Source organism: Lathamus discolor, chromosome 4 (genome assembly GCF_037157495.1).
Source record: "Lathamus discolor isolate bLatDis1 chromosome 4, bLatDis1.hap1, whole genome shotgun sequence".
Lineage (NCBI taxonomy): Eukaryota > Metazoa > Chordata > Aves > Psittaciformes > Psittacidae > Lathamus > Lathamus discolor.
In genome coordinates, this window is record NC_088887.1 from 107,487,007 (window position 1) to 107,503,946 (window position 16,940).

The window sequence follows — 16,940 nt, forward strand, 5'->3', positions numbered from 1 at the left end:
GTATTTATCCATAGCCTTCCTGAACAGGAGCAGAGGTGAAGCTGCTTTCACATGGCTGAAGTGATGGTCTGCATGTGGTCACGCTTTGGTCTCCTTGAAAGAGATACCTTCCAAAGGTGGTGTAGCCTCTGGGACTGCTGCCCACCATGAGCAAATGAAAAGCTTGGGGCTCCTTAACCTTTCTAAGTGCAGGGAAGAGGAGCATCTTACAGCCAGCAGCACAGGTCACTGTCTGCAGGCTTTTGGGTGTGATCTGCTTAGTAACAGGGGAGGGAGGTGGAAGGCTTTCCTGCTGGTCAGGATTAAGGGATAATCTTGCAAAATGAGGCTTATTCCACTAAAAATTGAAGCAGCTGACTTGAGCCACTTGCAAAAATTAAACCTTTCTTGGCAGAGCTGTTTACACACACTCAGAAGTCTGCTTTGAAAATACTAATATGCCAAAATATTAAAATAAATACTAAATAAAATTATAAATAAATATAATATATAGTACTATATTATACATAGATAATATATAAAATATAATATATAAATGTAATCTAAATATAATTATTATATAATAAAAATATGAAAATCTAAAATATGAAAATCTAAAGAATAAGGCCAGTGCCTTGTCTTTTGAGGCATCCATCTTGGAGAGAGCAGCCAAGAGCATAGGGCATTAAGTAAACCTAAATACCTCTGAACTTTATCAGCTGTCTTGACTCAGTTAATCCTTAAAGTTGTGGGACAGCTCCATGACACTTGGCGGTGAAGAGAACTAGTTAGCAGGAGGATTTCAAGCAACAGAGGGAGTCATGAAAAGGTGAACCAAATAAGGTCTTTGAAAAACCCAACAATTTTTATAGCATGTTTGTTCTAGAGTAATTGCATTTCTGTCTGGAGCTTGACTAGGAAACCAGATCAAAGCTGCTTCCTTGCACTTAATGCTCTTAAGAGTACTATTGCTTGATCTCCTTTGCAGTTGCACAACATGAAATCAATGGGAAAGAACAGTAAGTATCAGTAGTGCTCTTGGCTCTGATTTTTCTGAAGGGGAAAATAGCCACTCAGCAAGGTTGAGCGGTCCTCTGCATTGTGGCAAGCTTTTTCAGGCTGAGTAACCTAACATAGTAATATAATGGCATAGTCTTGCATAATGTATAGTCTTAGATATTTCACTTAAGTTTACCCTTTTCCACGAAGCAAATACTATCAGGTTGGCATTTCTGCTGTCTGAGTTAGTGTCAACTGACATGGAAAAAAAATCAGTTAATTAGACTTGCACAAACAAGTTTAGTGTAATGTCTCCAAAGTATGCATTCACAACGTGCAACACTTGCCTTGGGCAAGAGAGGGTGCTGTTGAAAGCGTGTTAGTTTGTTAATTGTATTAGTTTTATTGGCCAGCTACTAGCATCGCAAGAGTTGTTTTTTGTATGCTGGACTACGTTATAAATTGAATGGGTAATGTTGCCCTCCAGTGGCTCATATCTAGAGGATACAGAGCCTGTTTGCACTACCAACGAAGAATCGGTCACTGGGAAAGTCTGAGGTGCAAGAGTAGAATATTAGCTCAGACCTATATGTGTGAGAACTTAAGTGTTCAGTATGTTAAGTCTGTATTAGGACTGAAGCTTTTCCCTCAAGCTGTAGCAAAGATGGCCATAATTTCAGGGGGCTCTCCTCTGTTCACTGAACCTTTTTTAGTTGCTGCCTCATCAGTTGAGCTTGTAGCACTGTGGTCTTTGCTTTGTACAGAAATGGGAAGCAACTGCTGCATTTGCCTTGACAGCAGCTGCTTCTCACTGTTACCTCTTGAATGGACTTTTCAAAATAACCCTCACATAACACCTTTATTAGATCTTGGGAAAGAAGTTGTCTCTCATCCTTGGCTCAAGCCACCTGTGCTAGCTTGTGAATTCCTGGCTTACTTCATAAACTGATACTCTTAGTTTACGTTGAGCTGTAAATACGTACCTGCACAGTTCAGAATGGCAGGGGAGAGCAGTAAACCTGTCTCCAGCAACTTTGGTAATATTTGACGCTGGACAGCGGCAATAGCCATCTCCTTTTCTTACACCGTGGCTTCCTTTTAACACAAATGCTGCATAGAGCTCTATTCGCGCCAGTTGGAGGGGAAAATGACTTACAGATGGCAGCTTTGAAGCCGTAAACCAAAACGCTTTTTGCTCTTTTAAGCCTGAACCGGAGCCTTGTCTTTGAGTACAGTGTGTCTGGCCGGTGCCAGCCGTGGCCACGCCGCCGGGGCCTGGCGGGGCGCTCCGTGCCGGTGGGCAGCGCCGAGGAGCGGACCCGGAGCCACGCGCTGCCCGCTCCGGGCCTGCCCAGCTCGGAGGCGGCGGGCACCGGCCGGGCGGTGCCGGGGGCGGGGCGGGGGGCGCGGGCCTGGGCGCTCCGCCGCTGCCGGCTGGCTGCGGGCGGGCCTCGCCGCCCCTCCCCGGCCGCCGTTATTTATCAGCCGCCGCCGCGCTGAGCACCGGGCAGGGTGCGAGCGCTCGCAGCCGCCGGGCGCCCCCGGCCCGTTCTTTCCTTTCGTTCCCCGCGGCGCGGCCCGGCCCGGCCCGGCCCGGCCCGGCCCAGCCTTGTCGGGCGCGGCCCCTCGCTGACCGCCTCGCTCTGCGCTCTCCCCGCAGGACCCGTCTGTTCCCCCTCGGGCTATAAGAAGGCGGATGATGAGATGTCCGGAGCCACGTCCTCGGCGGATCTGGACGAGGCACCAGCCCGCACCATTTACTTGAACCAGCCCCAGCAGAGCAAGTTCCGCGACAACTGGGTCAGGTACGAGCAATCCCCGCATCCCCCGTTCCGGGTGGCAGCCTGCACACCCCGCAGCCCTGGGCAGGGAGGGCTCCCCTCCCTGCACGGACTTGCTTTCTGCACAGTAAGTTGCGTCTTGTCCGCCGTGAGCACCAGGTCTGGCTAAAGGTACAGAGGCAGGAGGGAGGGATCCAGCAGCATCAGCAAGGGGTAAACTGCGTTTGTCAACAGTAAGAGCAGGGGACTGATAGGGCTGGGTGGGTAAGATGCATGAAAAGGCCTTCTCTTCAGTAGGGCCATTGAACTCTGTAATACCAGTCCTCATCTATTACTCCTGGACAGAAGGGCTAACCCATGAAAACTCCGTGTGAGATTTGGATCGAATCTACTTTGAGTGTTCTCTTTAAAAGTAGCATCCAATTGTAAGAATAACTAGACCAAGTATAAAGAACTAGGGAGGAGAGAGGAAGAAAAAAGTCTAAAAGGATAAAAATAACTATAGAGTTTACAAACTCTTATCCTCATGTGTACAAGGCAATAGTCCACTTGTCTTCTTTAGCTGGAGACCAGAAGGATTTTTTTTTTTGGTATTGCATTGTAGGAGCATGTGTTTAAGACTTCTGTTGCTATGAGTAATGCCATGTTATTGCCTTTTGGAAGCATAAATGGTGTGCACTGAAACATGGAGTATGAGGATGCCTAACGAGTAAGTTGTGGCAGTGCTCACCACACTTGCCTGGGGTTAGCTGGGTTAGCGAGGTGAACAGATGGCTCCTGTCATGACAAAGGAGGAGCGTTATTTAGTAGGCTTCTGTCTGTTAATGCAGATGTTTGGGTTATTGTTCAGAATGGTTTATACAATGAGTGCTTTCTAAAGAAAAGAAAGGAGTCATATCCTGCTGAAATTATTATTTCCATTAGCTGGTTTACTGTGTGTATTATCAAGGGTGGTTCTAAGAATATCCTCTGGAAGGATGCTGGTGTTCTGGGTAGTGCAACTTACACATACAGGATTTTTTCCTCTACTCTGACTTATTATATACTTGTCTGGTGAAGTCTATGGTTTGGGAGCACTTAAAATGACAGATTTTTTTACTGTCTCGCTTTTCTATGTGGGCAGCAACATTGGATGTTTTCTCACTTTATTTTTATTTTTCCTTGACTAATTATGAGCCGAGTTTGGCCGTTTTCTGTGGATAGACTACTTGTGCTTTTCCTGCTTTACAGAAGGCAAAGTAGGGAATAGAGTGTTGGTAGAATCTGAAGTTTGGGGTTTCCTGAAGGGATTCTGTTCTGGCTTAATCTAGTGAAAAAGGAGCATGTGTGACTGCTACCAAGAACCTGTTTCTTATAGTGTTATTACCTGCCCCTCAGAGCTGTTGTCCAGCTTGCTGTCTGGAAGCAATCCCCTGGTAGCTGTAAAAGTTTGTCAATGGTTTTTCAGTCATGAGAAATATTGGTGCGTGAGGGATAGGACAAAATGCAGGTTGTGTAGCGGGAAAGTACAGATGTTTGCATTACCTGATTAGCGATCTTAGCTCCTTAGTGTCATTTGGAAATGAAATTTACTTTAAGTTGCCGCTGCTCAGTAAGAAAGCTTTGCCTTTTAGAAGGTTGACTTTGGCTCTGCTCTCTCCATCCTCTGGATTAGTTCTCTTCCTTTAACTCGGGTGTGAATGAAGGCAAAGGCATTGAGGTCATGATATCTGAGTAAGGGTGCCTCGTGTGGAGAATGTGTGGTGATTTACTTGTTTGCATATGTTGGAGTTATTCTTGAGGAACAGAAGTTCTGTATTGCCCTTGGACTTTGTTGCTTACTATGTTTAGCTTCTGGGTTTTTCAGTATCGTTGGTTTTGAAGATGGCTTTTCTCTGTAGGAAATCTGTACCATGGCAAAAGGCTCTGTGTAAGTGTGTAAACTTAAACAGGTTATCCATACATAAGGGCTTACAGACAACTAAACTGAAGGAGATATTAAAGCAGTTTGTTGTAAATCATGTGACTTCTGTCACCTATTCTGTAGTCACCAAGGATTCTCTGAACGATGTTGGGAATTTGTGTGTGTTCACAGGAAATTTTTGAAATTAAGGGGTAGCGTGGAATAGCTTGCTCAAAACTAAGCAAGATGCAGCAAGGCGCAGAGGATAGGGGAAGGTGGGTCAGCGGTATGGCTTTCTGTTTAAGATGATCTGAGCATCCTGAGCTTTTTTACTTTTTTGGGGGAGAGGCACTGTTGGAAGTTTGTTTGTGGGAGCAAAAGGAAAAAAGTGATTTTGGACAAGTTAAGCGAAACTGATAATTCCCTTATCACTTCTAAACAGTAGATAATGCTATTGCAAAAGTGAAGTAGATGGGAAGGTGGTACTGACACTTTCACAAGCCTTGAAGTGTGAGGATATAGAAGGAAGAGCTGTTTCCTTTTTCTCCCAGGCTTTTGGTACAAATAAGTGAAATCATTAGAACTTGTGGAGCAATAGCTGATATCTTTTGTGCTTCAAACTTTGTCACAAACTTTTTTAGAACGAGTGCTTTTGGATTTAGCTTGGTCCTTTGTGTGTGTGTGTGCATGTGTGTGTGTATATATATGACTCACCATTCTTCAGTACACTACAGCAGCAGTGATTTCTTCTGTAGGAACATCTCTCTTCTGTTTGCATTAGAAGCTGCTTTCATCCCTACTGTGTTCAGTTTGAAAAACTTTGTGTATGTTTGTCTCTGGACCTTGTCTTAAAAAGTAAATGACTTTCCATTTTCAGCTAAAATATTTTCCAAAGCATTTTAGAAGCTTTTAAATATGTGTAAAAAAAAAAAAAAATAAACAAATGCAATGACTTTGTCCAGCATAGCTGTAACTGTGGTTTTAAGGATGTTTGCTTTTAAGAAAGCTAGCTAGCACCTGTTCTGACTTTTCAGTATGTATAACTTCAATGTGATCACCCTTTTGGTGAAGAAATTTCCTAATAACCAATCTAAATGTCCCTTGGTGCAGCTTGAGGCTGTTACTTCTCGTCTTATCACTTGATTCTCGAGAGAAGAAAGCAGCCATCTCTTTGCTCCATTTTTCTGTCAGGTACTTGTAGATGGTGATGAGGTACCCCTGAGCTTTCTCTTCTCCAGTCTAAACAACCCCAGGTCCCTCAGCCATGCCTCATCAGGCTTGTGCTCCAAACCCTCCACCAGCTTTGTTGCCCTTTTGTGGACCTGCTCCAGCACCTCAGTGTCTGTCTTGTAGCGAGGAGCTCAGAACTGAACATAGGATTTGAGGTGCTGCTTTACCAGTGCTGTGTACAGAGGAATGATCACTGCCCTGGCTCTGCTGGCCACACTATGTCTGATACAGGCCAGGATGCTGTTGGCCTTCTTGGCTGCCTGGACACAAGCTGGCTCATGTTCAGCAGTTGTCAATCAGCACCGCCAGGTCCTTTTGTGCCAAGCAGCTTTTCAGCCACTCTTCCCTAACCCTGTAGTGGTGTGTGGGGTGATTGTGGCCCAAATGCAGGACCTGGCACTTTGCTGTGCTGAACCTCATACAGTTGGCTACAGCCCATCAATCCAGCCTGTCCAGATCACTCTATGGAGCCTTCCTGTCCTCTAACAGATCAACACTCCCGTCCAAATTGGTGTCACTGCAAATTCATCATTATGATGTTTGTCTTCTGGAGTAGCCACTCTGTGCTGAAGCCCTACTTCCAGGGAAGTGGCTGGAAACTGCCTGCTGATGGGAAGTAGAGAGTAAGTCTTTTCCTTTGCTTCTGCACATGCCCTTTGCTTTTGCTTTATTAACTGTTTCTCTTGACCCATGAGACATCTTTCCACTATATTCACCACCTCCAACCTTACTGAGGAGGGAAGTGATAAAGTGGCTTAGTGGGTACCTGGTGTCCAGCCGAGGTCAACCCCTCACAAGTTTAAAAACAAACTTACCTGTTGCCTTGTAAAAACACAAGGGGTACAGAGGGGGAATGATGATGGGGGTCTCTGTCAATATTGATACTCTGTCATGTCAATATTTGAAATGGCTGAAATAATGGCATGAGTACTTTTCCAAGTACATACTCAGTGAAGACTTCATTTTGCTTAGAGTGGGGGAAAATTCTGTAGATCTGGCTTTAATATAAATACAATTGCTTAATGCTTCTTATTAATACAGGAATATACTCTGACATCAGTAGCTTATTATATGTTTAACAGAACTGTACAGAAACTTTCTTCCAGTACCCATAGTAAAAATCATGAGTTAAGTGATCTGAGCTCCTTATTGGTCCCATGTGTTAATGTTAATGCAAAAGTAGTTGAAAAGTCATCAGATTTCTTGATCCAGGAAGCACAAAAGTGCTGAAAAAACTTTAAGGATGCTTTTTACTGTATCCACATTATCTAAGAACATTGCAGTTGCTGTTGTAACTGTTGCTGTATGTAGTGTTCTTGTGTTCAAGGCCTGATAGAACAGCCTGGTACAAATCTAACTTAGATCTGAATCAGGACTCCGAGTTCAGTCTTGGTATGTGGCTTGAGTGGGAGGTCAGGGCAGAGCAGCAGTCAGGAATAGCAAAATTCTACTTGTGTTCTTTTAGTGCATTTTGAATGTGAAGTCTTATTGAAAAGCTTCCAATCGGAACAGAATTTGGTGGCTTGATCTATTAGGGAGGTCCCAAAAGATGTGTTCTGGTATCTGGAAAATCCCCAGGTTTATCTGCAACAAGGTCAGAGGCTTGTTTTTCATACAGGCAAAAGTTAAATTCTGCTAGAAAAGATAATGAGCAAAAAAGCCTTAATATTCACTTTTAGACTTTACAGGCTCTTTAAATTCAAGCAAACTGGTGGGAACAGATTTCTTTCATAAGGCAGAAGCACCACTACTAGGAAATCAGCACTGAAGACTGTAACAAGGCTTCTAGTAGCACCATGAGTCCTTTGTTGAACAGGCTGTTTTTTTATCTATAGTCCCAGACTGTCCTGCCAGTGTCTGCAGGGTGCTTGCTGGTTACAAAACTATGGGCACAGTTTGAATTCTTGTTTAATTTCAGCTGTATGTTGCATTAGATGAAGCTTCCTTGGCTTGCAAATGGGTACTGTAGAAGCCACTCGTGATTTAGAAGTGTTAATGTGTTTTGAATGTGTGCGGAGATTCTCACTGGTGCTTAGTGAGTCCCTGCTGCTGAAACAGGAGTTGTTGGTATCACTAGGCAATTAGTGCTGACCCTTGTAACATGAGGATCCCAAGCAGTGTTCACTGTGATCTGTGGTTGAAGATGTGAATGGTAGTGTGCTATGTGCAGATGCATCTATCTGCACTTACAATGTAGACCAGTGTTCCTCTTCCACTAAACTGTACCTTTGCTCTTGAGGTAAAACTGCCCCTGCTTGTGTTAGGTTTATTCTTGGTGGAGTTCAGGCACTGTGGCCGTTTCTACTAGTGCTTGTGTGACATTTGGAAATCTTTGCTGTTGTCATGTGAACAGATCTCTTGCTTGACTGCATAAAAGCATTTTGGAATTCCCTAAGAAGGGATGTATTATTATATTCCAAATAGGACAAATCTAGGTGTGTATTAAACTAATCCTCTAACTTTTTTTAGTTCTAGGTATATAGTGTTCTTATCAGAAAGGAAATATTCGGTAGTGATATGTACTTCTTGTAAATAAGCAAAAATTTCATTTTCCTGCAGTGCAGCTGTTGCTGATACGGAAATCTATCACAACAAAAAGGCTTGGCTACAGCTATAGAAAGGTTATTTTATTTTTAAGCTATTAAAACTCACTAAAAAGTAACAGGTATTGAATGCCTGGGGCTGATGTTGTGTTTCCAGATTGTGCCAGTGTATCTGAGGTTGCTGCATGTTTGGTCTTAGTGGGATACTCTTAGGGCCAGAGCCCCTGGACAGTTAAACTGTTGAATTTCGTCTGGGTGAAAAAAAACCCCATTAGATGTGAGAGTTCTACTGTCATTCCACCTGCTGCATTTTGAGCTCTCTGGCATCCTAGTTTATTTCTTCATCATGATGGATTTCATATATCAGTATTAGCAATACTACAGGGAATTAAACTGGGTCCTTTTCATATTTTTTTATTTTATTTTTTTTTTTTTAGGTTAAGTTACTACCTAAGTGACTTTTAGACAGTGGAGCCAAAGCTTAGGTGGCTCTCTGACTTCATGCAAGCGAAGCTGCTTTCCCACATATTCGTTGAATAAATACTGGCCCCTATTCAGCAGTGAGCATTCCTTTGTGGTTCCGAATTTCTGCTTATTCCTCTGCTTCGGTTATCTTTGTCCAGAGAAATATGTGAACAGAAAGAGACTAAGTGTATTTGGTGATTCTTTGAGTAGCTTGAGTGAGGGTGTGGCTAAAGCAAGGATCTTTCAGGACTTAGAGGTGTCATGTACAATAAATCACACTTTCTGAAGTGCCTGGCTGTTTACAGCTCTGCGTATAGGCTTGTGCTCAGTGCACTGACTGCTGGTGGCTTGCAGAAAAGGGTGGAAGAGTAAGAGATTGTCTTAAGTTGGCCCAAGTAGAGCTCAGGAGCTTCAATAACTGCTTTCCACATAGTTGCTGTTGATTGTGGGGTTATTTGGTCAGTTTTCAGAGAAATGGAAGTGTTCAAGGCCAGGTTGGACAAGGGCCTTGGGCAGCATAGTGTAGTGTGAGGTGTCCTTGCCCATGGTGGGGGTGTTGGAACTGGATGATCTTAAGGTCCTTTCCAACACTAACTATTCCACTTCTTTTACCACCACACTCCTGCTTGTCACTGGAAGAATAGCTGCTTAAGTTGTGGTGACATTTGGAATAAAATAATGGCTATAAAACTGAAGTTAGTGCTCTGGGTTTTAGGTGGCTGGTTAAATTATGTGAGTTGGTTTGATTCCCCTCCCCACCCCCCCCAGTCATCTTCATATCAGTGCTGTGTGTTTGCTGTGAAGCCTATTTTGAGTTTGCACAGTGGTAATAACCTTCCTCTATTAACATAGTATTTCCAGGTTAACTGTTCCAGTCAGTTCTGTTTTACTGAGTTGTACTTGCCGCAGGGCTACTGGAAAGTGAGGGCCTATTTCTGTAGTGATGACCTGACAAGACTGGCTTGCTGAAACAATGTAGTGCCTACAGAGCTTTTAGTACTGTTTCTAAACAGTCTTTGTCTAATGTATTTGTTAGTGTAAAATAGCCAGGAGTCTGTTCCCCTTTTTATGGGGATTACATGAATAGAGAACAAATGGAAAGGCCTTTTCTTTTTGCATGTTTTAGGAAAAACTTCCAGGGCACTGGATTTGGAAGCAAAAATGCTATTGCTTCTATTAAATGTGACCATGAGGTCTTGTTTTTTACATTAAACCGAGCGTAAGCAGTTGTGTTAATGCCTGCTCTGTATTAAGACTGCCATGAGCACTTCTGTAGGAAGCCTTTTTAGCGGGGGTGATACTTACTTTGACGTTATCAATTACATTAGTTTTTCCAATCTTTGCCTGTGTGTGGTGAAAGTCCTACTGATATCAGGGCAATTTGGCATGAGGTAAGGGAGGCTAGAAATTGTGAAAAGTCCTTACATGGTCAGGAGTTGATCTTACTGAATTAGGGAGTAACAAGACATACATGAAAACACATTATGAACTATTGTCCACTGAATTATGGCTGTTTGTCTTAGCTATCTATGCAGAGGTAACAACTAAAATGAAGCACTTGAAGCTAAGCTTGTAATTGATGCAGCTTCTGAGGAAGTGAAGTGCAAGTAGCTGAGCCAGCCTGGGTTGGTCAGCCTAAACATCTTGCTCTTGAGGTGAAACTTGTGCATTAGGGTAGATGACACTACTTGCCAACAGAAGCAGTGGTAATCAATGAATATTGCACTTGCCACTCTGCCTTTTTATTATGTTGGTGTAGGACGCAACACTGATGCACATTACTATAAAACATTGATATAAGATATGTTTGTGCTAATTTAGATTTCCCTTTGTGTAAAATACTCCTAAGCCTCAGTGGTTGTCTAGCTGACAGCTGTCTGCTTTTATTTTTAATCTGGTTATGTATGAGGTCTTGAATTTAAATTGAAGTAAAACTCTGCTTCAGGAGAGTTTCGGTGTCTTAATGCAGCAGACCCAAACCACTCTGGCCTATGAAAACAAGTTCTGGTGGAACTTGACCTGCAGGGGAGTTAATGGGCTGGCGTGATATGTCTGGAGTCCTTTAAAGCAGCCAAAAACAGTCTTTCCCCAAATCATATGATTTGAGAGAAGATGTCTCAGATTCTTAGCTGTGATAAGTCCCTCCTCTTACAAAAGAGGGAAAGACAATCTTCCAAAAACACGGTGGTGCCTGTAGTTGTTTCTGTTGGAAACCCATCCTGTAGATGGAGTAAATCTTATGGGTGAAGGCAGTGTTGCTCTGAGAAATGTGGGGGAAGGAAATAGTAAGTCCTTAAGAGGAAAACTGTCCCACTGGTATGAGTTTTCACAAGTTACTGGGCATTGCAATTTGAAGCAGCTAGAAGCGTTTTCTGCCAAAGCTCAAATGGGTGCTCCCAGTCAGTTTCATTCTGGGGAGAATTTAGGACAACAAATTTATTCCTCTTCTATAGTATTGCAGGAGCTTTGTTAGGAAGTCTTTCAGGATTGGATGTTTAGTGGCTAGGCAGAGGAGTGTCCTTTAAGGAAAATTATGAACTGATTTCTCTTTTGACAATACATGAACTTCTATGCGGAAGATGTTATTGCTGTTATGGAGAAAACTGTACAAGAATGCAGGAATAGATGGAAACAAAACGGGCACTTGGGCTATGGGCAGTGTTGCTCCAGAGCTGAGTGACAGATATTCTGATGTGATGGTTATGGTTCTTGGTTCTTTGCCTTGCTCTGGCAAGTTTAAGCAATAATATCTTGTAAGACTCAAGTCTTAAGTTTTTTACTGTGCAAGAGCAAGTCTTGCTCCTTTTACACTCCTATTATGACCTGAGCTCAAAGTCTGTCTCAAACTAACTAGAGTACTTAAAACACCAGTACCCTTTTCAGCCGTGATGGTTGGAGTCCTCTTCTGCAGGAGCAGTAGTCTCAAAGATTCTTCTGACAGAGTGAGGCTTTTTGGTTAAACTGGGCCTGTGTTGGTAAAGGCAAAAATTGCTCCCTGCTAAAATAAACCAGCACTGGTTGTTCAGGACATAGTTTCCAGTCAACAAATGATCATTGTGTAGGCATCTAAGTAATTGCTTCTTATAAGCCTGCATGATGTGTTCTTTGGGGGAATTTGTAAACAGTTGATTTTTGTCTCTTTAGCAAGTTTTCTGATCAAAGTACGCTATTTTTAGCAACTGCTAAAGATCTTGTGACACTCAGATTTGTAACAGCTTAGCGTTCTGCATGGCAGCATTGTTTGCTGGGATATTCGTGTGAACGAGCTTCCTCTGTGCCCAGTGTAATTGCATATTTGTTTTTTGTGTTAATGTCGTTTAGTATCTCTTGAAATATGTAAAGCTTATTGCTGTACCTCCCTCAGCAATGGTGACTGGAGGTAGCTTCTGTTCATACTGCTTCTGTACTTTAGCTGTTGCAGAACCTCTGAAGCTGATGTTAATCTTGCCATTAAAAGAAGCGTCATATGCCTGCAGGAATACACACACCATTCCACTGAAGTCACTATTTGAGCCCTTAATTCAAGCAGATTGTCTTTTCTTTGTTTCTATCTTTTTTTTTTTTTTTTTTTACTTCCTTCTCTGTTGCAGGGCATCTGATTTCTTGTATGTGATAATGGAAACAAAGCCTGATTGGTGAGAGGACTTTAAGTCCTTCACTTGCACTTTAATTACCCAGCCCCTCTGCTGTGGTTCAGATGTCTGTGCTCAGCTTGCTTAGTAATTGTTCCTGTGAATTGATGTATGTCAAAAGCGCTAACATTAGGCAACACTCATTCTTCAGCTCAGGTTTGAGAGCATTTCAAGTATGGGAACTGTGGAATGGATAGCTGTGAGTGAATGCTGCCTAGGAAAGAACAGTTTGCACTTATCACCCCTGGGCATGAGACTGTATGTCTTGGAGATCCTGTTTTCTTTATCATGGTTAGCCTAAAGGTGATGTTCATCTTGGAGTTGTCAACTTGAATTCTCAAGGAAAGGGTAGAAGTGCTTTAGATAGCTCTATATTTTCTCAGTCAGTTATATATTATGCAGCTGCACATTGCCAGTACCATATACTTCTTGAGGAACTAACATCTGTCTTTATTGCTGGTAACCTTTGTCTCTTCAAGGATGATTCAATAGAGTTAAAACTTTGTGAAAAGTTCTGGGGAAGCAGCAACAACAGTGGGAGTTGTCATGAGAAACTTTCACTTTAATGAATGGAGGAACAATACTGGAAATTGACTACTGAGTTTCTCAGTGCACTGTTTGCTACTTTTCATTTGAGTGTTTGTCCTGGGTTCAGCAGTAGCAGTCCTTTTTCTCCTTCTTAATAGCTGGTGCAGTGCTGTGGTTTTGACTTTCAGCCTGGGAACAGTGGTGATAAAACTGATGTTTTTAGTTGTTGCTCAGTAATGTTTACTCCGACCAAGGACTTTGAGTCTCATGCTCTGCCAGGGAGCAGGGGAAGCCAGGAGGAAGCAGACAGGACACCCAAACTAGCCAAAAGGGTATTCCATACCACTGCACATCATGCCCAGTATATAAACTGGGGGCAGTTACCCAGAAAGGCTAGATCACTGCTTGGTGGGGCTGTGTATCGGTCAGCAGGTGGTGAGCAGTTGTATTCTCTTCCCTTGTTATTTCACTTATTATTGGTGGTAGCAGTAGTGGTTTGTGTTATACCTTAGTTACTGGGCTGTTTTTATCTCAACCCATGGGAGTTACATGCTTTCAATTCTACCTCTCATCCCTCTGGGAGCCGGGGACAAAGAAGGGGGGGGTGGGGAGCGGTAGAACGGCTGTGTGGTTCTGAGTTATGGCTGGGTTTAAACCACAACAGTGTTACCAAAAGAAGTAATTAATCATTGATACTTCAGTAGCATGCTAGTGAGTTAAGGTATGTGAATGACACTAACTTTATCAAACCATACAGTCAGTGCTTTCAGAAAAATCTCTGCGCTACTGTAGAATCAATGAGGCCAGACTCTTCAACCATCCTCTTGTGCATCCAATCCATTTATTGAATGGGATTTGGTGGTGTTGCTCCTGACTCGCACAGTGGTGTAACTTGAAACATGACTTAAATGAATTAAGTTGCAGGTATAGAGGACAAGTCTTATGTTTGTATACCTGTTTAAACATTAAACTTGTGTAGTTAAGCAAGGTTTGCATAGTTGACAGCTGTTGCTTTAGGGAAATCCAGTTTGTTGTTTGGTTTCCTGCATGTTCTCTCTCCCTTCCCCTGCCACAGCCTGTTCTGTGAGCTGCATACCGGGAGTTCTTTGAGTTGGGTACCAGGCACTTTGAAGACAAGATGGCTGTGACTGGGACTGGTCAGAGCACTAACCTTTGCAGATACTTATGTTTAGTGACTGAAATCGTGCTCCAAGTGAGCTACCTGAATTTTCTACCCATTCACCTATAGATTTTAACTTTGTTTTGAGCTTCGGTTATCCTGAAGTCATCTATAATGCAGCTATTTGTTGGGAGGGAGCACACAACATCTGGTTTTTTTTGCCCTTTAGAAAGCAGTTCTTCAGGGCCAACTTAATCAAATAGTCCTGCCCTTTTAGGGTATTAGTTAGCTTTTCATAAGAAGCTTTATTTTTGAATAACAAAATATGCTTGCTTTTTGCTTTTTACACATAAGCATGATTAGTTCCCCATCTGAATGGTAACAGCTAAATGTGCCTCTCTGTAATTAGAACTACCTATTTTCTGTAGGCATCTGTTATGTTGCTTAAGCAACAAAATACATGGACTTAGCATGTATGCAGCTCATTCAAAGGATCCTTATTGTGTTGGCATTCACGCAACCATTAGAGTAAGAACATTTTTTGGATCAGTTAGCTATAAAGTCAGTAAATGGTACAATGTTGTTAATTAAATGATTTGGCTTGATTGCGGTCAGACAAAGTCTTGCTCTAATAGTCGTAGGAATGTGGTATCGAGGGGAATACTATTTTGATAGAAAAATCTCTTGGTGCTTGATTTCTAGTGAGTACCGCTTGGGGAATTCACTTGTAGGTCTAAACTCTTAACTTGATTAAACCATGTTGTGCAAGTTGTAAGGTACTTCTGAGATGTGTTTAATTGTGTTCTGTATTAAAGGAAGGTTGTTGGACATAAGACCAAGTGAATGTGGCTTAAAGCAAAGAAAGTACTTGTAGTTGGAAGAAATTAATAGTATTTAAAGGAAGTAACTTCTTTTCATGTATATGATAAATGTGCTATGTTACCTGCTTTAAACCTTGATGCCAGCACTGGTTTTTAGACCCGTGCTTGAAACTTTTTGGTCATAATTGCTAAAATAAGAAATCTTCTAACCTGCAGCACAGCTAAGTACAGCGTGGTGACGTTTCTACCTCGATTCCTGTATGAGCAGATCAGAAAAGCTGCAAATGCATTCTTCCTCTTCATTGCCTTACTGCAGGTATTGTTTCATTGTTTTGCCTTGACTATAATGTAATGTAGTAGAGGTTGTTTCGGTTGTTACACTTAACTGTGAAGAAATTCTTGTACATACCTCATTAATAATAGTTTTAAAATACATCTTCTATAATTGAAAAGAGTCTCTAAGTTGCCTTCTAATTTCAAATTGTAAAATCAAGTTACTTTTATTCTTAAGTAAAAACAAGAAATAATATGGTAGAACAAGGAAGCTATTGAGAAAAGCATACATGGATTCCTGTGAAACTGTTGGCTGTTTAGATAGTACAGATTATCACTGTTTCCAAGTGAATTATGTCATGTGAATGCTCTTCTTGTGAAGAGAGAAATAGAATACATGTTGTACATATATGGCATGTGCAACAACTTTATCTTCTAACTTTGTTAGTAGTTTCTTTGAACTTACTGATAGCTTAGGCTAGTTTGCCTGTGGAAATGGGTGTCAGGCACAAACCAGAAAGATCTGTATTTTCTTTTGAGAGCTTTGCATAAGGTTCTAAGTTTGCTAGAAACTAATTTTAAATACAAATACAAAATGGTTTCTTCTCCCTCTGTTTACAGCAAATTCCAGATGTGTCTCCAACAGGAAGATATACCACCTTGGTGCCATTGCTATTTATTTTAACAATTGCTGGCATCAAAGAAATTATAGAAGACTATGTGAGTATTATTATGGGAAAGGCGTGTTAAAGACTAAGTGTTTAAAAAAAGCTCCAAAATGCCACAGAGCTTTGTGTCCCTGAAGTCTATTGACTCATTGATGAGCAGCAGCAAAACATCCTTTTGACTTCCCGAGTTCTGAACTTGGCTAGAATTTCTGTGGCACACTGAGATAACTTAAGTATTTTTATTAGAGCTGGTGAACAAGGAAATGGGAGAAGTCAGGGCACTTGTTTCTACCTCTTTGGACTTAATTCATTTATATAGGTCTGTCTAGAAACACACTGTAGAGTCCTGACAAATACATGGCCTTTTTAGTGGCCTTAAAAAGGGGGCAGTAAGGAACTTTAGCACAGAGCAAGCTGACTGGAAGAAAATCTGCACTAACTTTAATACTTTTTATTATAAGAAGTCTTTTTGCTTTGTGAAAATTTGAATGAAATTGATCTAAATAAACAGCACTTTGAATGTATAGTGCAGATGTCATGCAAATATACCGTTCCTCACTGTTCGTTCTGTTATCCTTCCAAAAACAGATTTTACAGTCTTTTTTGCTGTTGATCCAGGCTTGAGCCTCATTTCCAACATGGTGACTCTCCTTCAATGTTCTTTTACAAACCATTTGGATTTAAATGGGGTGTGTGTGGCTTTAAAAAATATACATAACATAAAGACAAAAATGATCCAATGTATCATTTTGCAGTTTGTCATGTTTCTAGCTCTGATGGGTTTGACATTTGTAATAAGGTGTAATGAAATGTTTTGTTTCCTTGCAGAAAAGGCATAAGGCAGACAGTGCAGTGAATAAAAAGAAAACAATAGGTAAGACTAAACAGTCTGTAACTGAAATATTTAAAGTGCAAATAGTGAATACTAGGGTACTTCTGAACAATTCTATTGCTTAAACAGTCATGGTGGTGGGAATGCATGTCTGTTTGGATTAGGAAGTTATTGGAATGTTAGGGTT

At 41.7% G+C, this 16,940-nt stretch overlaps 1 protein-coding gene across 3 annotated transcripts in view; it reads left to right on the forward strand.

Moving 5' to 3' along the window:
- The window catches only part of ATP8A2 (ATPase phospholipid transporting 8A2), a 308,301-nt gene that overhangs the window by 22,076 nt on the left and 269,285 nt on the right, over positions 1-16,940 (forward strand). For all 3 annotated transcript variants that reach the window (XM_065678510.1, XM_065678508.1, XM_065678509.1), the window contains 4 exons: positions 2,639-2,783; positions 15,197-15,296; positions 15,875-15,973; positions 16,750-16,795. In XM_065678510.1, coding sequence (XP_065534582.1) covers positions 2,639-2,783; positions 15,197-15,296; positions 15,875-15,973; positions 16,750-16,795 — 390 coding nt within the window. The remainder of the gene's footprint in view (positions 1-2,638; positions 2,784-15,196; positions 15,297-15,874; positions 15,974-16,749; positions 16,796-16,940) is intronic.